The sequence below is a fragment of the Eptesicus fuscus genome, chromosome 6, assembly GCF_027574615.1.
Source record: "Eptesicus fuscus isolate TK198812 chromosome 6, DD_ASM_mEF_20220401, whole genome shotgun sequence".
Lineage (NCBI taxonomy): Eukaryota > Metazoa > Chordata > Mammalia > Chiroptera > Vespertilionidae > Eptesicus > Eptesicus fuscus.
Window position 1 is genome coordinate 102,840,649 of NC_072478.1, and position 26,475 is coordinate 102,867,123.

The 26,475-nt window shown below is 50.0% G+C and overlaps 1 protein-coding gene across 2 annotated transcripts; it reads left to right on the top strand.

Moving 5' to 3' along the window:
* Nucleotides 1-16,008: 16,008 nt before the first annotated feature.
* Nucleotides 16,009-24,931, top strand: SMIM23 (small integral membrane protein 23). Of its 2 annotated transcripts, XM_008147695.3 has the most exons (4): nucleotides 20,514-20,856; nucleotides 24,027-24,078; nucleotides 24,277-24,341; nucleotides 24,584-24,931. In XM_008147695.3, exons 1-4 carry the CDS (start codon nucleotides 20,767-20,769, stop codon nucleotides 24,794-24,796), a joined length of 420 nt encoding a protein of 139 aa, XP_008145917.2. In that variant the 5' UTR covers nucleotides 20,514-20,766; the 3' UTR covers nucleotides 24,797-24,931. The 2 variants fall into 2 exon arrangements, with proteins under 2 accessions (XP_028010502.2, XP_008145917.2); XM_028154701.2 differs by lacking the exons at nucleotides 20,514-20,856; nucleotides 24,027-24,078 and adding an exon at nucleotides 16,009-16,200.
* Nucleotides 24,932-26,475: the final 1,544 nt, after the last annotated feature.

Genomic DNA, 26,475 nt, shown 5'->3' on the forward strand with positions numbered 1-26,475 from the left:
AAACTGCAACCCAGCCTCAGCTCCGCTCAGTCCAATTAGAGGAAGGTGAGCCACTACCACACCCCCACATCCCCGCCCCCGTCTTCCTGGTACAGAAAAAGGTGAACAAACCTTCCCCGAAGGAAGATCCCCTCATCTGGAGACTTGCAAGATTTCATACACGTTGTCTGATATTCCATCAAAAATTATCGCCCGGCCAGCTTGGCTCAGTGGTTGAGCATCAATCTATGAACCAGGAGGTCACGGTTCCATTAACCTAAGTATGTGCTTATGTCTTGGCTACAGATGAAGAAGTTGAAGAGTAGAGAGATTAAACGACCTGCCCCAGGTCACACAGAAGTCAGTGGCTCATGGTGTCTTGAACCCAGGCTTCCTGATTCCACCGGACAGTGGATCCAGGAGCCCTGGATTGACGCACATGCCCGGATTATGGGCTCGATCCCTGGTGTGGGGCATGCAGGAGGCAGCCCATCAATGATTCTCTCTCATCATGGATGTTTCTCTCTCTCTCTCTTTCTCTCTCTCCACCCCCCTTCCTCTCTGAAATTAATAAAAATATATTTTTAAAAAATATATTAGGCATTCCAAAAGACAAGACCATATGACTAGAAAAAAGGTGGTGGGGGGGACAGACAATAGAAATAATTATGTGAGCCAATAAATCTGCCTTTTCCCTTAAGCCGCCTGGAGGTGGTTTCTATCACTCAGGATCGAAAGGTTCCTAACACTTCATTCCAAGTCTTTTCCTGCCCTCTCCAGCCCATTAACATCACAGCAGCCAAGGCAGAACTTGTACCAGTTGCTCTCGTTCTTTATCCAGGTTTGAACTCGAATGTTTTATTTTTTTAATATATTTTTATTGATTTCAGAGAGAGAAAGGGAGAGGGAGGGAGAGAAACATCAATGATGAGAGAGAATCATTGACTGACTGCCCCCGACTGGGGACTGAGTCCACAACCCGGGCATGTGCCCGAACCAGGAATTGATCCCTGACCTCCTGGTTCATGGATTGACGCTCAACCACGGAGCCACAGCAGCCGGGCTGAGCCTGAATATTTTAGACCGAAAGGTTTCGATAACAAAAATCACCATACATGTACGCTCTCTGTCTTTCAGCAGCAATGGCAATCATAGCTAGTACTTTGTATGGAACTATCTAGTTACAAAATACCTCACATACATCACCAATACTCAAGGTCATACGGTGTACTTCAGGTAAAGAATAGTTTCTCTATGTGTAGATGAATGAACCTGAGCATGTGTTTATGTCTTGGCTGCAGATGCAGAAGTTGAAGATTAGAGAGGTTAAATGACCTGCCCCAGGTCACACAGGTCACACAGAAGTCAGTGGCTCATGGTGTCTTGAACCCAGGCTTCCCGATTCCACTGGACAGTGGATCCAGGAGCCCTGGGTGCTAGTCCTAGCTCTAGCATTCCCTGGCTCTGTGACCCAGAGACAGCAGGTCACCTCTCTGTGCCGCAGCATAGTCCCTGCCCCTCCGTACCGATTGCCCTGGACCTTTCCTGACATCCTTCACGACGTATCTAGTCCATGGTCCTGGCTTTTAGAGCAAAAGGATTTTACTATGAGGTCTCTGGGTGCCCATTTCGGTGGATTCATGAACACCAGGGAATTGTAAATAAAGTTCGCATGAATGTGCACTCTGTGAGGGCACATGAGAGCCCTGTGACCCCCCACATTTAAGACTCCCTCTGAGAGCATGCTAGATGAGCAGCCACACGTGGCATGCCTTAACAGCTTCCGCCCTCTCTGGCTGGATTTGCATCTGAGCAGGAACTTGCAATGCCTAACCCAAGGCAATGATACACGCCCAACACGTGGGCATCAGGGCAGGGTCAGCTCAGAGGGCAGGGCGGGCTGGGGAGTTTTTGCTTCCTTCAGTAAAAACAGCGCTCACGAGGAAGCGGACGGCATTTACAACTGTTACTTCCATTTTGTTTGGTCTTCATTAATAATTCTGCCTCGAAAAGGGGAACAGAGGTAATGATCCCCCATTGTACAGTTTCCAAGAAGTTAAAAGAAGAGTTCAGGTTCAACTGTCAGTACCTGGTCCGGGGCAGAGCCAGGACGTGAGATTGAGAGTGTCTGAAACGGGACGGCTGGCCCTGGGGGCTCTCTATCCCTGCCGGGGGTGGGATCAGTGCGGTAAGGAAGGAGGCCAGTGTCCTTCAAACATTTCTTCCTCCCCCCGCTTCCTATCTCCTAAAGCCCAGACTCAATAAATAGTCTACCCAGCGCCCCTCTAGCACAGCACTCCCCAGACACAGAGGGACAGCCAAAGCAGCCGGGATCCCTAGCGTGGTGTTAACAAATCACATCTTCTTACGAGCACACTATCCCCTCACTCACAGGCGTGTTTCTGGGCGTGCTGAGCACTACAAACCAAGTGCAGCTGGTCTCGAGCTGACGGCCAGGACTCACACACACACACACACACACACACACACACACACACTCGTGTTCAGCGGACGCCTGCTGCCAGCTCCTTGCCTGGCAAACCAGAAACATTTCAGTGGTTTATAAATACGATCCCAGTCCGTCTTGGACTTCTCAGGTTCAAGCCCATCTGTGTCAGGTGCTCGGAGGGCTCTGAGTCCCTTTCCGTCCACACCCACACTCTACCCCAACAAAGCCGTCCACGTCCCATGATGCACCGCGCTCCCCAGCACCAAACGTCTGAACTGGACAGTCCACAGGCCCCATCGGTCATGTCAGTCTGTTCTTTTCTTCTCCTGTGTTATGGAAATGTTATTTTTTCCACTCATATACCAACCACCTCTCACCCCTCCCAAATCAGCCCGTTGGAAAAGATTTATTTTGCTTTGCCGTGGCATAATTTAATATCAGACAAGTGCATCTCTGGTGCAGGCAGTATATTCCTGGGACGCACATTCGAGATTCCGATTGATCAGCATTACAAATCTGTCCCGTGGTCCTGGCCGACGTGGAACTGGCACCCCGACATCATGTTTATGTCCTCCGGGCCTTGCCAGGGGCGGCGAAGATTGTCAGGCGGCTTTTCTCCACAATACATTAGGATTTCAGAAATAGTTGGCAGCGCCTTAAAAGAAGCCTGTTTTTTAACATGAGATAATGTATGTTTTCTTTCTACTTACTTGGAGAAGGTCGCATTGGGCGCCACCCAAGTTCACTTTTAAATCATTTTTCTGCACGCTAGACGCAGCTTTTGAAGTCGTCTGCCCCAGCCCACAGGGAAGCCAGAGCCCTGGCCTCTACCCGTGGCCCCACTGTGTGCCTGGCAGCCCGTAACGGGAAGTGTGTCAGAGCTGGGTGGGCACGGGGCGGGTGGAGCGGGCCCACGGGGCTCGGTTCCACCAAACGGAAAATCCTCTGACGTGTCCTCGGTGTATGTGTCTGGAGCCCGAGCAGGTCAGATGTCACCCTTGCCTCCAAGTCTCAACACCCCTTTGTGTCTGCCCCGCCGGCCTTCAGACGGAGCGCATGGCGCAACAGCAGGCTGTTTCAAAGCGCAGGCCACAGGAAATGGCATCTGAAGGGCCTGGCGTGGAGGGTATTTTTACACCGTTCACTTTTTCCCTTTTCTTTTCATCTGTTTTCTGCATTTTTTCAGTTTGCTTTTTCTTCTTGATTTATTGTTGTATTATTCTATTTTTAAACCAAGACATATTTTCCCATCAGGCTCTTTAATGTAACTCATATGAAAGCTAGAGGTGGGTGGACCTCAGACAGGGCAGGGGCTGCATCCAGTTGGAGCAGACTTCGCAAAGAGCAGATGCTTATCAGAGTCCCCCCCGCCCCCTCCCCCGCGACGGCTGTGGCCTGGGGGGCAGAGCCTCCCCTCCTGGGTCCGTAGTGGGGGTGCCTGGCCCTTCCCGGTGAACATGTAACATGTGGCTCTCTTGTCGCCCTCAGTTCGCCTCCTCTTCGGTGCAGAAACAGGGGTGTCCGAGGAAGGACCATGGGGTCCCCAACACAAGAAGGAAGAAAACCAGTCTGGCCCAACACAACTTGCCCACCTTGGGACTGGTCCACAGGAGCTGGATTTCAGAGCAGGATGGCGGGGCGGGGGGGGAGGGGGGGCGTGCGCGGGGGGAGGGTCACTCTCCTCCTCTTCGAAACTCTTCCACATCTCAGGAGACCCCCTCAGCTCCGAGCCAGCGAGACCAGGGCTGAGACCCCTGCTCACCTGGAGGCCTGGGCTGAGTCTCTTTACTAGTAATGCCCTGGGTTAAGTCTGCATAAAATGCTTTTCTTCTGTCAAGATTAAAGAAATAGTTTGTCAGACAAATGGTGGGTGCTCAGCAAAGAGGTAGCTGGTCTTAGGATCCCAAGAGCTGTTCCAAATGCCCAGTCTGAATTCTACCTTCCCGCAGCCACCCTTTTATTTCCGGGTGTGCCTTCTCTGTCTCTCTCTGTGAAAAGTAAGGGCCACACACCATGTGGCCTCTCCGGAGCCACAAGGAAACGCCACCCTGGGAGAGCAGCTGCGGCCGATGGAACAGCGGGGACAAAGGGCTGGAATGGCAATGATCTTGGCACAAAAAACTGTGGATGGGGAAGAGAGGGATCCAAGATAGGGACGTAGAGGGAAATGAGACCATTTTAAATCTTTGTCCCCAGAATGGTAAGGGCATGGGAGGGCACTGAGCAAGCTCGTGGGACATGACCTGACTTCCGTTCACTCACTGGGCTGACCCTCAGCTGTTCACCTGTAATTACCTAGAACTCCGGTGGGAAGGAGGATTGAATGGGCCCATGTGTGTGGAGTGCGCAGTACAAAGCCTGAAATATATTCACTCTACATATCTGTTCACCATAAGTATTATCTTAATTCTGCGTCCTCACTTACTCTGCAGGACCCAGAGCAAAATAAGCATTTACCTAGTCACGGGGTGGCTCACAATGGGAATAATGATGGTCAAAGAAATAGCCGTGTTATAGAAAATCATAGGGTTCTTTGGATTCAGATGCCGGTCTCCCATCTTTAAAGGCTCCCCTCCTTTGCTAAGAGAGGGAAAGTGCTATGTATCCTGCGAGACTGTTGTGAGCTAATACATGTAACATGTAACATACATGTGTGTGGCTTCTGGACAGGGTGCAGTGGTGACTGAAGCATAGTTTAGATTTCTCAAAATCCCATGTAATAACAGGCAATGCAACTAAATAGCAAAATCCAAAGCCCGTACATAACGTTTAAAACCAAACTAAGTAAAATGAAATGCCCACAGATCCTAAAGCACCAGTAGCCGTATGCCCTGCGTGTTACTGACATCTCTGAGAGGGAACGTCGGAGAAAGCAACAAGGCATCTGACGCCCTGAATACAGCGAACCCCAAAATAGCCAAGAGGCACTCATGAGAAAGTGCAACAGGCCAATTTGAAAATGGCAACGGAAACGGGGAGGATTTTGCTGAGTCCAATAGGGGATGCATGCTAAAGGCCTGAGAGATGGGTATAGTTTAGTTCCTACGAACTCTCAAAACGGACCCACAAGGCTCCTTTCTAGGTCAGGGTTCCACACCGAGGAGAAAGTTCTGGAAGTGTAATAAAAATTAAACAGGACAAGGAAAACAGAGACAAAGGAATGAAAAACTAAAGATAAAGTCAGAGAGAAAAACAGAGCCAGGAAATATCAAAAATCAAGATGCTATACTTTTTAACGTACCATGAAAGCAACAGAAGAAAGAGTGTAAAGTTACAAAAGCTTCATAAACCAATTTTCTTCCTGGAAGTTTAGGGAAATCAAATTAACAGAAAAAGTATCAAGAACAAGTCCTATACAAAGTTACTGTAAAAAAAAAAAAAAGGGAGGGGAGATTAAAGAATAGAATAATATTCCTACAGATAATGAGAACACATCAGAAAATATTTTTAAAAAGAGATAAAATTTCTATGATATTATTTCAAAATAAGTAGAAGTTATTAATAACATAGAGCAAAATTTTAGAACCTCAGAAATGAAATGACATAATTCAAGACAGAATTAAAAATAAAAGAAAAATCATTTTGTAAATGAAGACTCAACTGGAGGAAACACAAGTGCAGGCAATACGACAAATAATGCCTTAAGAAAAATATAATATGGAAAATTAAAAAATTTTAAATAAAAGTATACATATTTTTATTGTTGAAAGTATTGCAGATGTCCCTTTCTTTTTCCCCATTGACCCCCTCTATCCCACCCCCCTCCCCCAGGATTACCACACTATTGTCTGTGCCCATTGGGTTAAACATATAAGTTCTTTGGTTAAAGATAGAAGCAATTTGAGAGAAAGTTACAAATACTGAACATAGGCAAAGAAGAACCAACATATGCATAAGGGAATTCCCAGAAGGAAATCCAAGCAAGAGAACAAAACAAATACTAAAATCTATGTTTCAAGAATATTTCCTAAACTAAAAAGATTTGAAACTGCCTATTGAATGAGGACACTATGTACCTAAGAATTTATTGACGCAACATGACCAATACCAAGTCATACTTTAGTAAAAGTACTTAACTTTAAAGAAAAGAAAACCACCCATTGGGAATCTGGGGGGGGAAAAAAGCCCATGACTTATAAGTGAAAGAAAATGTGATTGCAGACTATTTGATGCTAGTGCTTTATATCAAAAGAAAGAAATAGTAAGTCAAGGATTTTATATCCAGCAAAATTAACCTTCAGATATAAGGGGCACAAACTGTTGTCAACTCAATGAATGAGAATATTGTAGAATCTATAAGAGAACAAGTTTCAGACAATAAAAACACCTGATGGGACAAATTATGTGTCAAACTAACACTAAGTGAGAGTTAAGTGGGAGGGAGAGATTATAGTAGAAAATGGTTCTTTGTTCTGACAATGTAGATATAGTACAATCATTCTTTAAATGAGGAAAAAATGGATCTAGTATATGAGAAAAATAACTATGTTCAGTAATCTCAATCAGTGGTGGTAGCATTCACATTGCATTTTGAGATTGCTATATGTATACAGTGGGACAAAGCAAGTGAGTAATTATGATATATTTTAATTTTACCATCTCCTGTATCCTCAAGAACCAGAATTCTCCATGTGGAAGAAAGCAGATTCAGATATAACATAAAAGATGTTAATGAAAATCTCCAAAGTAATTAATTTGTATTAGAAATACCAGTATAAACACAAAAGATATTTGTACATAATGCCTGGCAAACAGGTGCTCAGTAAAGAGCTGAAGGGATGGATAGCTGTGTCTTCAGTGTGTTTACGCAGCACAGGGGAGCATCTTGCTTATTCCCAGAGCACCTCCCATTCAGAATCCCTATGCTTTCTGTCTTCTGGATTTTAACTATGCTGATGACACAAACTGTCTTCTTTCTTTTTCTCCAAATCCACCCACACTGCTTTCTCAGGGAGGGCTCCCTGATTAGCCCAGAGCACCTGCAGTCCTTTCTCCTCCAAACCCCAAATTTCAGCCGTATTTCCAGTTGGCTTTCATATGGTACCAAAGCCATCCCCACCTCCTTCCTGCACAGAAATCAAGCTGTGTAACCTGGCGCCCAGGGTCCAGCATGATCTGACCCCTCAATCCTCGACTGTGTTGATTTCCCACGGCCAGTTCCTCAAACGCACCATGTACTCTTCCATTCGGTCTGCCTGATGTTGCACATGTGGACCCTCTGCCTGGATCGCCCGCCCACTCCATTCTCTACTAGTGAGTTCCTTGAAGGGTTCTCTCCTCTAGAGGCCTTCCTTGGAGTCCCTCTCCATAGCTCTCAGGCGGAGGTGCTCCTCTGTGGTCCCTGGTATCTCTCACAGAACTTACGCTATAGTGTGATGGTCTGACTACAGGACTACCTCCCATTGGCAGGCTCAGTTTGTCTCTGAATCCCCTCGTGCCCAACAAAGCACTCCCAAGCCTCCATCTCCCAATCCCCCATAAGTATCCTTCTCTACCATCCCCTTTGGAGACACGATGAGACTCTGCCAGGGTGATGCTCCCCTTGGCTCAGCCAGTTTAATAAACCATGTCCCTGGTGGTCTTTGTATGGACTTCAGCAGAGCCTAGGGCAGGGTTTGGCACTAACAGGTACCTGGAAAAATATTTGTAGAAAGGAGCAAAGAATTAATAGGAGGGAAAGGAGGGATGAAGGGAGGGATGATAAAAGCAGATTGAGTATTGTGGATCGATAATGAATAAGTTGGCATTTGATTGCTATTAATGATTTCAAAAGGGCGCAGAGAACAGTAGTTTGGGTCCACCAATGTATATTTACCGAACTTTACCTTGGAGACAGCCAACCTCTCCCAGCTTAATCTGTTAGCTCCAAGGCAGAAAAATTAACTTGCTTATCCTGAAAAGAAGTGAAAATTTATCCCCCAAAGTCCTATTTTTCACTTATCCATTCAGACACACACACACTCCCTTCTCGCTCTTGGTAGTGTACAGTTTCTGACTTGTAAAAAAAAAAATGGTTGTTCCTTTCTGCTTAAAAAACTGGATTAGCTATTCAGGGAATACTAGCCCTTTCCTTGGACTCAAAAAAATATTTTATCCATTAAAATCTAACCAGGGTGTAGTAACCATAAAATCCAGCCACTCTCTTAGGAAGACGGATATCCTCAAAGATTTATGTCTGGCCGTCTCAAAGAAAATGTGTAAGATGGAGTTTTCTCAGAGACTTCCTGGCTGCACTCCACCCCACACATAATTTCTGTTTGTATAAACCTCAGATCAAAACTCGGGAAGGGTTAAGGGAAACCTTCCTGAACCACAGGTTATGTCTGCTCACCATCCTCGGTTGACCGTTTGGAATGAATTAACCAGTCCACAACTGGTTCTTGGACGAAATGAACCACCTCTCCAGTCCAAATGGTCAAACCCTTTGGGGTCGCAGATTCGATCCAGACTTGGGGCGAGGGTATAGTCAAAGTCATTTGCACATCCCTGTAATTGTGGTGAAAGATAATGAAAACACACCACATTATTAGTCTCCAGGATATGGTGGAGACCATTGGAAACATCAGAATTCGGGAAGGGGTGGAGAAGGGGGTGTGACTATTTTGAATGAACCTGAAAGAAAATACTTCCCAAACCTTCTTTCAGAAGACGATTTCGGTTCCAATTTTTCATAAGGTTGGAAAAAGTTAAGTAAACGAGAACTATAGACACTTGTTTATAGAAGGTTTTTCTCTTTAATTGCTGTTTTTGTTTCATGAAAGAAAAGTCCCATAAAATAGAAGCTCATTTCTGGTTCAGGGAGGCGGCGAGACTCCTGAGGACGCCACCAAAGGGCGGACTTGACCCTGGCCCGCCGAGGAGTCCCGGAGCCGTGAACGTCGATATATTTCCACGGCGAGGCGTGCGACTTTCCCACCCTACACCCTACCGGTCTCTCCATACATTTGAGACAGTTTTTAAGACCTGAACTGTGGGACCATCTGGTTGCTGGCAAGCATTCCAGACAAGTGGTTTTCTAAGAAGCCAAGTTCTGGTTTGACTCTTTGATTGGAAAAGTATCTATTTCAATAAGGGTGATAGGCCCCTGGATGCATTCTCACCAAAAAAAAAAAAAAAAAAACCTGAAACCAATACTTGAAATGCCAGCAGCGAGTTGTAGGGAATTCTTTTGGTTTGCCTTCAAGGACACAAAACATCCCAAAGGTCTTCTCTTTGGCACAGAGGGGCCTGGCGTGGAGAACTGGCTCGGGGTGTGTGTGGAAACAGTCAGACGTGGAAGTCAACAGACCCGGGTTCAAATCCTGGCTTTCCCACCAGCAAGCCCGTCTGACCTGAGGCCAATTCACTCCTCCTGAGTCTGACTTTCCTCATCTGTAAAATGGGGACACAAACCTCAGTTCAGGGAGGGGGTGGGGGCTCAGAGGGATGATATTTTTGGGATTCCCACCAACCACACCTGGTACACAGTAGGGGCTTGTAAGGGTGGGTTTCATAGCCACCATCCTCGAAGCACGATGGAGGCGCACAACTCTCCAAGGCCATGGGATTCCCCCGGGACCTCTGTCTGGGGCCTTCAAAGAAGGCGGAGGTCCTGATCTGCTCTCGTTAATCCAATCAACAGACAATCTTAGGACATGGGGCTGCCACAGGGCCCCAGACTGGAAGGATTCTAAAGATAGAGGGGGTTTTTCTCTCTCATCATTGATGTTTCTCTCTCTCTCCCTCTCCCTTCCTGTCTAAAATCGATTTTTAAAAAAGGTCAAAAAATAAATAAAGTTAGAGGAGGCATTTCATCTACACTCGAGCTAGTGCCAGACAAGGCAGACAGGAAAGTACACAGGAAGTCTTTGCTAATAACCAAAGCGTTATTTGAAATCAACGTGGAGAGTGAGCTACACCAAGTCGCATACCTGCAGGGCCAGCCAGGTGGCCTGACCGTGTCCAGCAGATGCAGGGGAGCCGGGCCTGTCTGAAGGCGGTCACCAGCACCAGGCAAGTGTCCTCAGCAGGAACACAGGTCAGCGCGGCCGAATTTCTCATTCCTCAGGCAAAGCCAGAAATCTGCATTTGTATGTAGAGCCTCCGAATTTTTAAATATTGATAGCTTTAAAAAATTTAAACATCTGTCTGCTGGCCACAAAGATCCCCATGGCTGGAGGGCTCCACCCAGGAAGTGGGGCTCACGCCACGCCTTGACTTGGGGGTAGAATTTAGATTCGCCTTTTTGGGTATTTACCGGGTGAATGCCTCTTAGGAGGTGGTGTGGCTTGGTGGTTATGGACTTGGTGTCTGATTCCTCGTGTGCAAAATAAGAAAGGTGGCATCTATTCAGAGAGCGGTAGTGAGGATGGAGGGAGGTCAAGTTCATTGGATTTGCACGATCAAGAGCCTGGTCTTCTTAGTCTTTGCTGTCCCAGCCATCGTGGCTGTTGTAATTGCTGTTTTTACTGAGAGAAGGGACCAACGGTATCTACAGCTCTGCCACCCTCCACCCAACCTGTCCCAGTGGCGAGCGCACACTTGCCCAATCTTGACACAATGGCCCTGAGACATGGACGATGATATCCTTATCCCCATTTCATAGATGAGGAAACTGAGGAGCACGGAGCATGAAGAACCCGTGCAGGGTTACACAGAGAGTCCGAGGAGAAGAGATGAAAACCTGAGTCTCCTGGCTCCACAGCGCTCCTCCCTTCTGCTCCACCCACACCCTCAGGACCTGCTCCACAATGGCCCTGGGTGCCCCCCACTTCCCGAGTGCACGGATTCCAGGAGCCCCACACCCTGAAGCTTCCTGTGGATTCATCTCCCCTGGGCCCATGACACACCATCCCTGCCCTGTCCCGCCCCATCGACCACTTCCGTCCAAGGCTCCTTTGAACTGGCTGCAAGGCTCATCCACAAAGCCCAGGAAGCATCTTAGACACAGAGAGGCATTTCACGGTTTTCCTCCTAAAAGCACAGCCTGCCGTGCAGCTATTGTGTCAGTGAGCCTGCTCGTCCCACTTGCCAGAAACCCCAAGCAGCTTACAACAAAAGCAGCTGTGCGAGCCCCGTGTCAGGCCGTGTCCACACACTCTCTCTGCTTTTATTGACTTGGTTTGGGGCTCCCAACCCACAGATCAGGGGCAGGTCTCCCACGCGCAGACCCGGCCCTCCTCCGGAGACGCATGGGAAAGGGACACGGGGACATGGGGTCGGGGACCGAGGTCAGTCCCCATGGGAGCAGCACTCTGGGGCCACAGAGTCCCAGACACGGATACTGTGTTCTCATCTTGGAGCCACTGCGACCTGAGGGGGCGCTCAGAGGGCAGGCTGCCAAGCCCAGTCATGTCGCTGGGAAGTCCACATACTTATCGCCCCTTTCCAGCGTCTTCCCATCCCACCACCCTCAGCTACCCACCTCACTCAAGTTCAAGTTCAGTGGTGCCCCCTTGTCCACAGTGGCACTCTCTACAGTTTCAGTTAGCCCGTGGTCAACCACAGTCCGAAATTATTAAGTGGAAAATTCCTGAAATGAACAATTCATATTTTATTTTTTATTATACATTCTTTTTTAAAAATTCTTTATTGTTTAAAGTATTACATAAGTCTCCTTTTTCCCCCATTGACCTCTCCCCGGCCGCTCCCACCCCCCAGCACATGCCCTCTCCCCCCTACTGCCTGTGTCCATGGGCTATGCTCAAGTGCATGCACACAAGTCCTTTGGTTGATCTCTAACCCCGCTCCCTTCCCTCTTATGTTGGATGGTCTGTTCGATACTTCTTGTCTCTGGATCTATTTTGGTTCATCAGTTTATGTTGTTCATTATATTCCACGAATGAGTGAGATCATGTGGTATTTATCTTTCTCTGACTGGCTTATTTTGCTTAGCATAATGCTCTCCAGGTCCATCCATGCTGCTGCAAACGGTAAGAGTTCTGTCTTTATAACAGCAGCGTAGCATTCCATTGTGTAGATGTACCACAGGTTTTCTATCCACTCATCTGCTGATGGGCACTTAGGCTGTTTTCAAATCTTAGCTATTGCAAATTGTGCTGCTATGAACATAGGGGTGCATATATCCTTTCTGATTGGTGTTTCTAGTTTCTTGGGATATATTCCTAGAAGTGGGATCACTGGGTCAAATGGGAATCCCATTTTTATTTTTTTGAGGATATTCCATACTGTTCTCCACAGTGGCTGCACCAGTCTGCATTCCCACCAGCAGTGAAGGAGGGTTCCTTTTTCTCCGCATCCTCGCCACCACTTGTCATTTGTTGATTTGTTGATGGTTACCATTCTGACAGGTGTGAGATGGTATCTCATTGTTGTTTTGATTTGCACCTCTCAGATGATTAGGGATTTTGAGCATGTTTTCATGTGTCTCTTGGCCTTCTGTATGTCCAACAATTCATAAGTTTAAGTTGCGCGCTATTCTGCGTAGCGTGATGAAATCTCGCGCCATCCCGCTCTGTCCCACCCTGGGCGTGAGTCACCTCTCTGTCCAGTGTCTCCACGTTGTTAGTCACTTAGCTGCCTTCTCAGTGATCAGATCGTCTGTCACGGTATTGCAGGGATCGTGACCCTTATTTTACTTAATAGTGACCCCAAAACGCGAGAACAGTGCTGCTGGCAGTCGGATGTGCCAAAGAGAGGCCGTGAAGTCCTTCCTTTAAGTGAGAAAGTGAGTGCAGGGAGAAACATAGTGTATCTAGAGTTTGGTTCTATCTGTGGTTCCAGACATCCACTGGGGGTCTTGGAATGTGTCCCCTGTGGAGAAAGGGGGGCAACTGTATACACAATCAGAGAGGAAAAGAACCATCCAGAACACACCAAACCATGCTGCCCTCGCCACCCTCCACCAAGGGTTGAGCGTTCCCTCCTCCCCTCAGGCTCAGCTGCGGCATGCCCCTCCTTGGAGGGGTGTCCGCCCCCCAGGGCAGCGGTGCCGGTGAAAAGGATCCGTTAGTTGATTATGTGCCCGCAACCACTTGGAATCGACACAGGGTCCTTCCCACCGCCAAGGAAAAGGAGGCCGCCGGACGCTTCAAGGACGCCGTCCCTTCCACGTGACCACATCCGCTTCCGGGTGCAAGAGCTTCTCTTTCAGAGCCCACTCTTCACGTAACACAGCGGCTGTGTGATCCCAGGTCCCGGGGCAGACGGGCCTTCATGCACAACCAGCGGTGTGACCCCTGCCAAGTAGATGGCTGTGAGGGTCCGGGAGAACGAACGCGAGGCGCTCAGCTCCACGCCTGGTGCTCACTGGGCAAAGGAGGGAGCAATTGTCATCACCTCAGGCCAAGAGGGTGATCTTCCTTCTCTTACACCGAGCCTGGGGCGAGTGCTGTTACTCCCACCTTCCGGGTGAGGACACGGAGGCCTGGCTAGGTCGCATGTGCGGCAGGTACATGAAGGATAACGTGAGATTTGTTCTCAGGACTGCCTGACTCTAGAACCCAGGACCCTCCCCACTAGTCCAAGGAAGTGAAAGTTAACCGCCCACGGCGAGGGCAGACAGCCCCGCGGGCTCAGCTGTCCGTCCCCCCCTCCCTGCACCTGCGGAAGCCCCTGCCAGCCAGCAGCACGGCGTTCACATAAGACTTCCAGGGACAGCGAGGTCACAGACTGCACATGGGCACACGCAGACCCTCCCACAGCAGAGGACACCTCTGCCCTTCCGGCCCCCCAAGACCCTCCCAGGGGTCCAGGGATGTCTCTCAGCCACCACTCCGCCCACCAGCAGGGCCCTTCTCGCTCCTTGGCAACCTGTGGCTCCTGAAAGCGGGGGGCGGGCTGTCCCGTCTCAGACTCCTTCTCCTCAGTGAATTTTCCACGAAGCGTCTTGGATTCAGGAGCAAGAGGCCTTAGGAATTCAACAACCCCACGGGGGCTTCTCCCTCGCCCTCCAGCGCCAGGCCCGACGTAACACACAGCTAACAGGCGAGCGCGCACGGGACGCCTCCCAGCGCCGCTCCCGCAGGTGGCGGCTGAAGTCATGTGCGGGGACCAGGTGTCGGGGGCGTTCTCGGAGCCCTGTCGCTGATTCATTTGTCTGCAGACATTCTAGACTCCGCGTCTCCGAGACAGGCCACGACAGAGTGCATTACGAGGTGAGCCCGCCTCATTTTCCCCTCCAGCTCCCCCCTCCCCCCCCCGAAACACTTTCTTTTTCCTTCTTGGCCTCGGGGCCCAGAGTATTCTGGACATATTTTTCATTTTTCCAAATATCAATTGCTCTTTTATTCCCTCTTCGAAGGAGTGAGTAATAAGAGTTGTGTCTGGTCCTGAAATTCCGACTGAAATAAATTAGCCCAATGACCAACAGGAGGTGCCTAGAACAATAACGGCGGAATACTTGGCATATTACAAAAGAGCGCTGGATGTCGAAGTACAGTAAGTCTAGAAGCACATTGCGAGCGGCAGTGCCAAAACGGGGATGCAATGAGCCATCCAGGCAGCAGAACGCCTCATAAATTAATCCCGGTTTTTTTTGTTTTTTTTTCCTTCTTGGTCCACCGTTCACAGTTCTCCGAGCCCTCTGGTGGATGGGGCACGGAGGAGGGTATTTTCGGTGTGGCCCTCGCCCCCCGCGGCAGGCAGAGGCCAAGGCGGTGTGTGAATGTCTGCATTTGCCCCCTGCCTCGCCTGGCATCCCGGGGACCGGTTGCTGCAGTCACAGGAGCAGGAGAGAACGCAGGCTTGGAGGCAGCAAGCTGCTAACAAATACCTAATACTGAGCCCTTGGCAAGTGCCAGGCACTGGGCTGAGCGGTGGGAGCGCCACAGAGGACCACGGGGCCACCGTCCCTGTCCTCATGGTGCTGAGAGCTCAGACCTGCCCCAGGCCGTCTGAGCTGGGTCTCCATCTCTGGGGGCAGCAAGCAGTGGTGTGATCCGCAAATCAAATCCCTCTTTCCCTGGAAGGAATCACTCATTATGGGGGGTGGGCAGAGAGAGGGGGGTGGCACAGCCCTGCCTCTCACAGCAGAAGCTGGAGCCCTGATGCGCATCTGCACCTCCTGGCAGCCAGGGGCAGGCCTGTGACAAAGCCCAGCCTAGCAGCTGCTCCTGCCCAGAGCTTTGAATCTTCAGGGATCGTCCCAAAGACACTGTGGCAGGCTGGGGGCGTCCCCCAAAGATACCCACGTCCTCATCCCTGGAACCTGGGAATGCTACTTTATTTTGCAAAATAAAAAGGACTTCGCAGATGTCATCAGATTTCGAATTCTGAGGTGAGGATATCATCCTAGATTATCTGGCAGGGGGACCCCAATGCATCCTTATTAAGAGGGAGATTTCACGCACACAGAGAGAAAGCAATGTGACCTCGGAGGCAGCGACGGGAGTGATGCGGCCCCAAGCCAAGGAGTGCTGGGACAGGCAAGGAATGGGCCCTCCCCTCCAGCCTCCGGAGGGGATGCAGCCGCTCGGGTGCCTGATTTCAGCCCAGCGACACTGACGTTGGACTCTGGCCTCCAGAGCTGTGAGAAAGTTCATTCCTGTTGCTTTAAGCCGCCCAGGGACAATCTGTCACAGAAGCTCTAGGTCACAGAGGCAGCCACCGAGAGAATTTAGAATTCCTCCGTGGCCCTGGGGTCCAGCCACCCAGAGCTTCACAGTCCTGGGCTCAGACCGCTCCCGGATGCACCCTGATGTGCAGGTCCAGCGGCTGCTTCCCTCCCTGGACCTTCAGCCCCTCCGTCACTTCCAGGCGCTCCCTCGGGACATCCCTCCACGAGGGGCCTCGTCTGACTTCCGTTAGCCAGGGCGCGTCGGTGGCTTGCCCTCGTAAGTACGAAACCACGCATGGCGGAACTGCTAGGAAGATTAGGGACGAGCCATAGCGGGACCCAATTCACGCACAAAAAATCAGAGCTCACAGGCCAATGGCCTGCGTTTTGCCCACATGGTGCGTTTTTTTTTTTCTAAACTTGAATTTGTTGCCAACCTGTAAAGGCCAGGAGAGTGCGCATAAAAAGGCTGCATTCCTAGCTTTTCTTTTAAAAAGTCAGAGGATTTCACAACACCGGACCCCACGGTTGCATGGCGACAACTGGCTGCCCTGTGGACTACATGGTAGAACCTGGCGTAGACCCCCCAGGCCTTTTTCTTGTACCCCCAGCCCACGCCTCTCATTTTATTCATTGTTCGGTACCGCTGTGTATTTGGGTTTGCAGTCCTTGTTACAAGTACCAGTCTTTCTTCCATCAGACCAAAGGTAGGGCGCTGGTGGGAAGCTGGGGAGGGGGGGCAACCAGCCCATGGCAGACCCTCCCCCCGCCCGCTGCCCACACCGGCTTCTGGGTCCGCATTGTGAGGGCCAGGCAGGGCCGCCCCCCTCTGCTCCCTCCCTTCCCCGTCCTGAGACTGCATTCCCAGAAAACGGCCCTCAGAGCTCATCGCAGGAACTCCCCGACTCATCACCACTCGTCACCACTCTGCAGGGCAGTTTCCTGGAAGAGCCCACTGGGTTTCTCCGAAAATGTTTCTGGTCATCCTCTCGGTCCATGACCGCAATTCATCACTTCCGATGCCCATGCTTAGTCTAATGGGCGGTCCTTGAGTATCCATCTACAGCTGGCACGGGAGACGTTTTGCCATGGAAAGCCCGAGAGGCCAGTAGCACAGGCAAGGCCATGGGGATGAGGCAGGCGGCCGTCTGAAGAGTCCGCAGGTGGAAGCAAGAGATGAGCTCTGGTCCTTTTCCTCCGACTGACTGGGCTGGTCCATTTCTTTCTTTAAATATGTTTTTATTGGTTTGAGAGAGAGAGAAACAATTGATGAGAGAGAAACATCAACTGGCTGCCTCCTGCACGACCCCTACTGGCGATCAAGCCTGCAATCCTCCAGGCGTGTGCCCTGACCAGGAATCCAACCAGCGACCTCTTAGTGCATGGGACGACGCTCAGCCACTGAGCCAGGCTGGTCCCTTTTGTTTTTCTAGCCTTGACTCCTCCAGGGAAAGGGCGAATATCTCATGGCAAACAAGAGCCTGGGTGCCGGGATCAGACCCGCAGAGTTCAGATCTCAGCCCTGCCTCTCACTAGCTGCGTGGCTTTGGGGAAGTGACTTAACCACTGCGAATGAGCCTCAGTCTCCTCATCTGTAAAAATGGGATCATAATATTATTTATCACCTAGAACTGTAATAATACGATGAGCCAATATATCTAAAGCACTTCGCATCGTGCTGGGCACTCAGTCATTTCTTGAAATATTAGCTGGCGACGATGATAATATTAAGGATATGGAGGGGAAGCGGGGAAGAGAAGAAATGGAGGTTGTATGAAATCCCTGGGTGCCAAACTGTGGGAGTCATAAAGTTGGAGAGGGAGGAAGGGATATAGCTACTTTTGATATTTCAAAAAGCTTAATGGGACTCTCACATCTACTTACCCAGGATAAAGCCACAAACGATACCAGGAATGGCAATTTCCGTTGCTCTTGGCTGAAATGACATACGAGTATGCCCCTGGGGGTAAGCGAGAAGACTTTGGAGCTAAACGAACCTGTACTCGGATCCCCGGGAGGGTGTCTGACCCTGAATAAAGAGAATCACGTCCAGACAGAGACGGACAGCACTGACCTTGAAGGGCAGTTCTGAGGGTTAAGTGAGATGATGCATGGAGAGCATGCAGCATGGGGTCTGGCTCAGTGCATGACAGCCACCATGGCTAACAGGCAGCCTTCTTTCGCCTGCCTGGGCCTCCGCGTCTTCCCTGGTGACATTCAAATCACACACCTGCTTGACTCCTTCGACACACAGTCACTGAGCCAAGGACTGGGAATACAAAAGCGGAACCACAGTTTGCAGTTGCTTATGATCCATCCATTCAGCAAACATTTTTACTGAACACCTCGTAGGTAACAGGCTGCCCAGTGGGCATCAGAGACACAATGGATAGTAAAACCAATTCAGTTCCCACTGCCGACAGAATCCTGGCCTGGAGAAGGTGTGGCACATAAACTAGGGAGGTGCCTAGCCTAGTAGATGCTCAATAAATAAAAATAATCAGAGACTGTGATGTGTAACTCATAGAAAGTACTGATTTCTTAACCCATGAAAACTGTTTGTTCGACGGGGACTTTCAAACTAGGAGGGAAGCCCAAAGGCAATCAAATTTCCCTTATACACTTCACAAAACACGTAGGAGCTGTATTGCTGAAAATTACAACATGCTGATTTAAAAACAAAACAAACAAAAAAAAAAACAAAGAGGAACTAAACCATTGCAGAGGCATAGTGTGTCCACGGAGTGGAAGACACACATGGTACAGACGTCAAGTTTCCCCGAAGTGATCTGTGGGTTTAATGCAACACCTATCGAAATCCCAGGCGGCAAGGTTTTCTGTAGACACAGGCCCCTTCGTCTGAGGTGGGAAAAGGAATAGGGAAAGGAATGGGCCGAGAAGTTCTGAAACCATCTTGGCAAAGAAGAACAAAGCGGGAGAAATTGATGTACTCAATATCAAGATCATGTGTCATTATTGGTGCAGGGATCGATACACGGATCAATGAGCAGAGTCGAGTACCCATTCAATAAACCCACACAAATATGCTCAATTTGACAAAGGGGCAAAAGCAATTCAAAAGAGGAAGGACAGGGTTTTCAACAAATGGTGCTGGAGCAACCAGCCATCTATCGGCAAAAAAAAAAAAAAAAAAAGACCTTTAACCCGAACCTCACACCTTCTACAAAAATTACCTCCTAATAGATCATGGGCTGGACTGTAAAGCAAAAAACTATCTTTTTTAAGATAGGAGGAAAATCCTCTGTTTCTAGGGCTAGGCACAAAGTTCTTAGACTTCACACACACACACACACACATAAAATAAAAGAAAAAATTGATAAATTGGACCTCCTCAAAATGAAAACTTTTCTTTGCAAAAGTCCACATGAAGAGGATGAAGAGACAAGCTCCAGGCAGAAAGGAAATATTTATAAAGCCTATATCCCCAAAAGGATATATAAAGGACTCACAAAACTCTGTCATAAAAACCAATCCAATGAGAAAATGGGCAGGAGACATAAACAGACTCAGCACAAAGGAGGAGCTGCAGATGGTGACTAAGCACATGAAAAGATGTCCAACAGCCTGAGCTCTCCGGGAAATGCAAATTAAAGCCACGACGAGATGTCACCATCCGCCTACCAAAGCGTCTAAAACAAACACTAATGAAAACACCAAGTGCCGTTGGGGATGAGAAGAAACCAAATCACGCATGCGCTGCTGGTGGGAATGTAAAAACGGTAGAGCCATTCTGGAAAACGGACAGTTTCTTACCAAACTCCCAGGCAGTTACCATACAACCCAGCAATTGCGCTCTTCGGCATTCCAGAGAAATGGAAGCTTCGGTTCACACAAAATCCTGTATAAGTATGTCCCTATCAGCTTTATCCATAAGCGCCCCAAACTGGAAGCAGCCAGACGTCCATCAGAGAGTGAGTAGTTCAACAAACTGCGGCACACGCGTGCCACGGAGTACTACGTGGCAACGGCAGCCGTCTGGCTGGATCTCCAGGGAATCCTAACTACAAAAAAGCCAATCTCCAGAGGTCGCGTGCTATTTGATTCCACCGATATGACATTTTTGAAAAGATAAAATTTTAGACGTGGAGAACAGATCGGTGGTTGCCAGGAGTTAGGCACCGTGGGGGAGGGAGGGGGCAGGTTATCAAAGGCAACACCGGGACTCTGGTGCTGGAATTCTGGATCTGGACGGTAGTGGTGAATACACAGACCTACCCACGTGACAAAATTATTTGGAATTAAATGCACACACACACACACGTACACACACACACACACACACGTACACGAATGAGGACAAGCACAACAGATCTGAGCCAGGTGCAGAGGTTGTGTCGACGGCAACGTCCTGGTTGCGATCCTGTATGCGGCGAGGCCGCCCTTGGAGGGAAGTGAGTAAAGGGCACACAAGGTCTCCTGTATTTTTCCTTACTGCTGACATGAATCTAAAATTATATCCATAAAAACTTCAGTTTAAAAAAGCTTTTTATTGTTTTGTATTTAAAAACTCGTATTTTATTAAAAACGTGCAAATATAGAGGGAAAAGATCAGAAAAATCATCACCCTGAAATATCATCTTCTGATGTCTTTCTTCCTGGCGTTTTGTTTTTTGTTTTTTGTTTTTTACGTTTCCATGAAGAAGAAGTGAGGGACGGGGCTAAAAGTCAGGCTGGTGACAAGGGTGGGGCCTCGCTGTCCCCACCTTCTGTGACATCACACCTCACTGCTTGAGGGATGCCTGGTGAGCAGAGGACACTGGGGGCGCCCATCTGCTGTCAGGTGCGGGGACCTTGCTGCGCCCAGGCAGCCTGACCGGAGGCCATGGTGGTCCAGCGGGTGGATAGCAGGGGGCGGGTGGCCGCCGAGCCGCTTGAACGCACAAGGGGCAGTCGCTGTGAGGACAAGAAGCAGGTGAGGCCAGGCCAGGTACACCCCGCTCTCCTCCCGTCTGGGCTCAGACACGCTGTCAGGCCCTCGGAGTCAGGCGCAGGCCGTCAGCTCCACTCTGCCTGGAGCCTGAGCTGGCGGAACACAGCACGGGGGCTCAGGCGCTCCTTCCCGAAGCCTTACCACGCGCTTCCCTAATCCCAGCGCTGCCAGCAGGGGGCATGCTCGCGGAGGGTGGGGGTTTGTTGTTGCTGCTGCTGTTAAGCCTCACCCGGGGATATTTTTTCAGTTTACACTTTCAGTTTAAAATTGGTTTTTAGAGAGAGTGGAAGGGAGAGGGAGAGACAGAGAGAGAGAGAAACGTCGATGTGAGAGAGACACATCAATTGGTTGCCTCCAACTAAGGTACGTGCCCTTGACCAGAATTGAACCCGAGACCCTTTGGTCCATGGGCCGACACTCTATCCACTGAGCCAAACTGTGTAGGCCAAGGGGGTTTTGTTTAGTGTCCTGCTATATCCCTAGTGCCTAGAATGGTGTTTGGTGATGAATGAATGAATGAATGAATGAACTGAAATAAATAGGACAATACACCCGAATTGGAGAGCTCTTAGAGCATTAGTCCTTAGGACTGAAATTCAAACCTCACCCGGGATTTTTGTCAATAGGAAACTCTCACTGTCCACAGCCTGGTGCTTCCATCTCCTCTCTCTTTCGTGAATGTTTACAACATTCCTGAGAGGTAGCTGCTGTGGATCTCACTCACAGAGGGGTAAACTGAGGCTTGGAAAGGCAAAAAGGCCATACAGCCAGGATATGCTGGGGTGTGAAGCCAAGTCTATGTAACTCCAGAACCCTTAGCAAGGGTTACCCTGCACTCCACCGCCTCCCAGGGGAGAGGTGAGGAGGGCTGGGACGGAGGCTGGGGAGGGCAGCTGGGCCTCCCACACCATGGGAGGCATGGGGTTTTATTCTGAGATTAGTAAGAAACCGTTGAGAGGTTTTAAACAGCGCGATGGATGACCGACCTACACATGTCTTCAAGAGATCCGCTCACTTCATATACGCGCGCCAGTGCCTCCTGGATGCTGGGCCTCGCGGCAAGATGGGATTTGAGGGCCCCTCACACTGCGGCTCTTCCTAAGAAGTGTCCCACGGATACCAGAGGCCAGGAATGCTCCGTGTGGGAGAACCGTTAGAAGAGTCCTATGGTTTGGGGTTTACACTGCTCATTCACATAACGGAGGCTCTGAGAAGTCCCGCAGCAAGGCAACTCACTCACTTCTGTTGACCATGGCATTTCCCAAATCAGAGTCCCACCCCTCCTTTTTGAAAGAGGTACATTTCAAAACCCCATTCTGCAGATAGAGAAACTGAGGCTCGGAGAGAAGAAACGAGTTGGCTCAGGCCCAGGACGTCACAAAGAGAAAGACTAAAATGGACTCCTAGTCCCAGCCCTCCTCACCTCCCCACCTTGGCTTCCACGGGACATCAGATAAACACCGAGCCGCGAGCATGCGGATGGGGAACAGTCAACCTGTAAGGTCAGAGGTTGAAGAAAGGGAAGAGCATTCAGCCCGCTCACCGGACAGTTTAAAGAAGGGGGCCGTTCTGCGTGGTTCCCTTTCAAAGATCCCCAGGGGACACTGAGGAGGAGAGAAAAAGCACCTGACCTTACGTATACAGAGCAATGACTCTCACACTGGTGTACCCACGCAGGCAGCCACCACCCGGATCGAGCTGCAGAACATTCTGGTACCCGGATGGCCCCGCAGGCCCCCACGCAGCCAGCGCCCCACCCACAGCCAGGATTCTGACTTCTTTCATCGCCGATGAGCTGTGCGTGTGCGAGGATTTCCCGGGGATGAAATCAGTGCGCACCTTTGTGTCTGGCTCCTGTCACTCATCAGTGGGTCTGCGAGGCTCAGCCCGTGTAATTTACTTTTCGTTTTGAAGTTAATAACAAGAATATCGCTGCTGGTCTATACAAAGAAAACTACCCGGGGGAGAGGCGACTCGGGCCAACCTTTTGTCTTCTTTGTTGTGGTAGCGGGGCTAAGTCTCGCCTCATGAACTCGAGTACGTAAGAAATACAGGGTTTCAAGTCAGATCCAAGCTGGCTCCGTCCACATCTGGTGAGTTTGAGGAAGACTCGATGTCAGCCCACACTGTCCGCCTCAATCCCCCGCCCCACGTCTGCTTGCCCTGACACCGTCACTGTCTCACTGAACCCCCTGCGCCAGGGGGAAGGGGGGAGCTGACTGCACAAAGGCATAAAGGAACGTTCTAGAACGATGGAAATGGTCTTTATCTTGGCTGGGGTGGGAGTCCACAGGTATAGACGTTTGTCAAAACTCATCACACTGAACATTTAAAAGGTGTGCAGCCCTAGCTGGTTGGGCTCAGTGGATAGAGCGTTGGTCTGTGGACTGAAGGGTCCTGGGTTCAATTCCGGTCAAGGGCACATGCCTGGGTTGTCGGCTCGATCCCCAGTGGAGGGCGTGCAGGAGGCAGCCCATCAATATTCTCTCTCATCATTGATGTTTCTATCTCTCTCTCTCTCCCTCTCATTTCCTCTCTAAAGTCAATAAAAATATTTTTTTAAATAAAAATAAAATAATAAAAGGTGTGCATTTTAGCCCGGCCAGTGTGGCTCGGTGGTTGGGCATTGGCTCATGAACTGAAGGCCACGGTTCAATTTCTGGTCCAGGGCACATGCCCAGGTTGCGGGCTCGATCCCCAGTGTGGGGCGTGAAGAAGGCAGCCCATCAATGTTTCTCTCATCATTGATGTTTCTATCTCTCTCTCCCTCTCCCTTCCTCTCTGAAATCGATAAACATATATATTAAAATGTATGCATTTTATTGCATGTAAACTATACCATGTTAAAGTGGATTTCGTTTAAAGATCCTTTCACACAAAAGATGCAAAAGTGAGGCAAGGGATGAGAACAGAAGCGGGCCTTCCTTCTCAGCAGCGAGGAAAGAGGGGACGCGGCAGTGACGTGTCCGTTAGTTGCCACGCTGTTTCTGCAGAGTTTGGGGGTTCGGTAGTGAGCATGTGACTTCGGTAACTAGGGAAACGTTCAGCTCTGAAGACGATCTTATCGCTGCCCCACGCCCAGTCCCCCGAGAGAAGCAGACGCCCATCTGCCCCCCGGCAATTCACCTGCCCCCTCCTCCTCCTGCCCGCAGACGCTGTTGGCGCTGCTGGTCTTGGTGCTGTACGTGAGCACGGGGATTTCAGGTGAGCTTCGGGAATCTGAGAGGGAGGAGCCGAGGCCACACAGAGCCGAGAGGGGTGTTCTGGAGATGGCTGCACGCCAAGGTGGTCTCGGCGCTTGCCTTCTCCCACCGCCCTTCATCCCGCTGCGGTGACCAACCACCTTTATGCCAACTGCCGTCCGTTTGCCCTTGTGAAGAGGTGTGTCTGTGCCCATTTCAGGAAGAAGTTGGGAGATGTCAGAAAGGATCAAAGAATGTAACTACCAGAATCCTGTAGCTTCCCAGGTAACGCGTTCAGGAAGGTCCCGGAGGGAGGACCAGCTTGGCTGAGGAAATCTGGGGAGGCTTCCTGGAGGTGTCATTAGCGAGCTGGGTCTTGAAGGCTAAGTAGGAGCTGGAGACTATGGGGAAGGGTATTCCAAGCAGAAGGAGTAGCACCTGCAAAGGCTCAGGGGACTTTCTGAAACCAGTGGCAAAGGAGTCTACGTGAAAAAGCTCCAGATGTAACTTTGGTGTCTGCCTTTCAGGGATTTGAATTCCAGACCAAGGATCCCTCCAAAGAGCCGCTAAAGGTCGTCAGGACTTGGTTGAAGGAGAACTTGCAAGTTTTCTTAGAAAAGCTCGAGAAGGAGGTGCGAGAGCTGGAGCAGCTGGTGCGGGACCTGGAAGAGTGGCTCGATGTCCTTCTGGGTGAGGGGCACCCCGAGGAATCCTGCTCCTCCTTCAGGAACCGTGTGTGAGGGGCCCGGGCTGGGACCCGGGCAGGAAGCCAAGGAGGCAGGGGAAAGGCTTGCCAAGGGGCTCCCCTAAGTAGGGCTAAGCTGTGATCCCTGAAGTTCAAGACAGGCAAAAAATAAATAAATAAAATAGAATAGTTGGGACTCTAAGAATGCTGTTGGTGCTGCTGCTTCCTGACCGCATACACCACCAGGAGGACCCGGGGCTCCGCTGAGCTGTCCTCCCTCGCACTGCACGGGATCCACACGGGCTTCCGAGCCAGCCCCGGGGCCAGGAGCCTTCTCTCCCACTTACCTGAGACTTTGTGCCAAATTCCTTAACACCTCAAGACAAATTGCCTCATTAGTGAGAATCAGGGAAACAAACTGCCTCACAGGGTAACAGTGGGGACCAAACATGTATAGATAGAGCGTGTCGGGCACAGAGTAGGGACCCTGTAGTATACATGTGTTTATATTATATTTAGATATTATATTACATATGTGTATCTATTTTATATGACATATACAATACAGCTATAGATTTTTTTTAAATGATTTTTCAACTAATTAGAGAGAGGAAGAGCAAGGGAGAGAGAGGGAGGGAATCATAGATGTGAGAGTGGAACATCGATCGGCTGCCCCCTACATGCCCCCTACTGGGGATCTAGCCCACAACCTGGGCATGTGCCCTGATCAGGAATTGAACCAGCAACCTTTCAGTGCAAGGGACAACGCCCAACCAACTGAGCCACCCCAGCCAGGGTATATAGATCCTATCTAATAATAGAGTAACATGTAAATTACCATCACTCCGATACACCCACGATTGGGCGGCGGGAGGCGGGGGGGCGGGACTCGGGGTGGCCTATCCGGCCATTGAGAGGCACGGATCCGCTGCCACTGAAGGGGGCTACCCTGCTGTTGAGAGGTGCAGGGGGCAGGACTCTCGCCCCCTGTGCCTCTCAACGGCCAGATCTGCGGCCGCTGAGGGGGCCTGCCGTGGACACCCAGCTGCGCCTCTCAACAGCAGAGTAGCCAGGTGTCCAGCAGAGTAGCCAGGTTTCCGCGGCAGCCCCCCTCAGCGGCCATTGAGAGGCGCAGGGGGTGCCCTGCGCCTCTCAACAGCAGGGTAGCCCCCCTCAGCGGCCGCGGACCATCAAAAGCGTGGGAGCTGGGTGCCTGTCTGCTCTGGCACCAGGCCTTTTAGAAGCCTCCACCAAGCTGGAAGCTTCTGAAAGGCCTGGTGCACCAGCAGATAGGCACCCAGCTCCATCGCGAAAAGCGAAAGCATGTAGGGGACCCTACACGTGCATGATTCAATCATGCACTGGGCCTCTAGTATTTTTATAAAATGTATATAAAAACTAGGGGCCACAACTGTCAAATCTCAGATGGAAGGTGGGGGTAGGGCATGGGGGTGGGGGGTAAGAGATCAACCAAAGAACTTGCAGGCATATATGCATAACCCATGGACACGGACAATAGGGTGGCGGAGGCCTGGGATGGGGGGTGGGCTATACAGGGTCAATGGGAGAAAAAAAGGGAGATATTTAATACCTTCAACAATAAAGATTTTTTTAAAAAATAACAAATAAACTAGAGGCTACATTAAAAAAAGAAACTAAAGCCTGGATCCTTAAGGAATGGAACGACTCCAGTGGATATGAGCAGAGCCTTGAGCCCAGGAGTAAATGCCCAGA

Excerpts from the sequence above, each read along its gene's own strand:
- SMIM23 (XM_008147695.3), top strand. The coding sequence starts at position 20,767 with ATGGTGGTCCAGCGGGTGGATAGCAGGGGGCGGGTGGCCGCCGAGCCG. Across the intron at positions 20,857-24,026 it reads GCTGTGAGGACAAGAAGCAG|ACGCTGTTGGCGCTGCTGGT; the intron begins GTGAGGCCAGGC and ends TCCTGCCCGCAG. Across the intron at positions 24,079-24,276 it reads CGTGAGCACGGGGATTTCAG|GAAGAAGTTGGGAGATGTCA; the intron begins GTGAGCTTCGGG and ends TGCCCATTTCAG.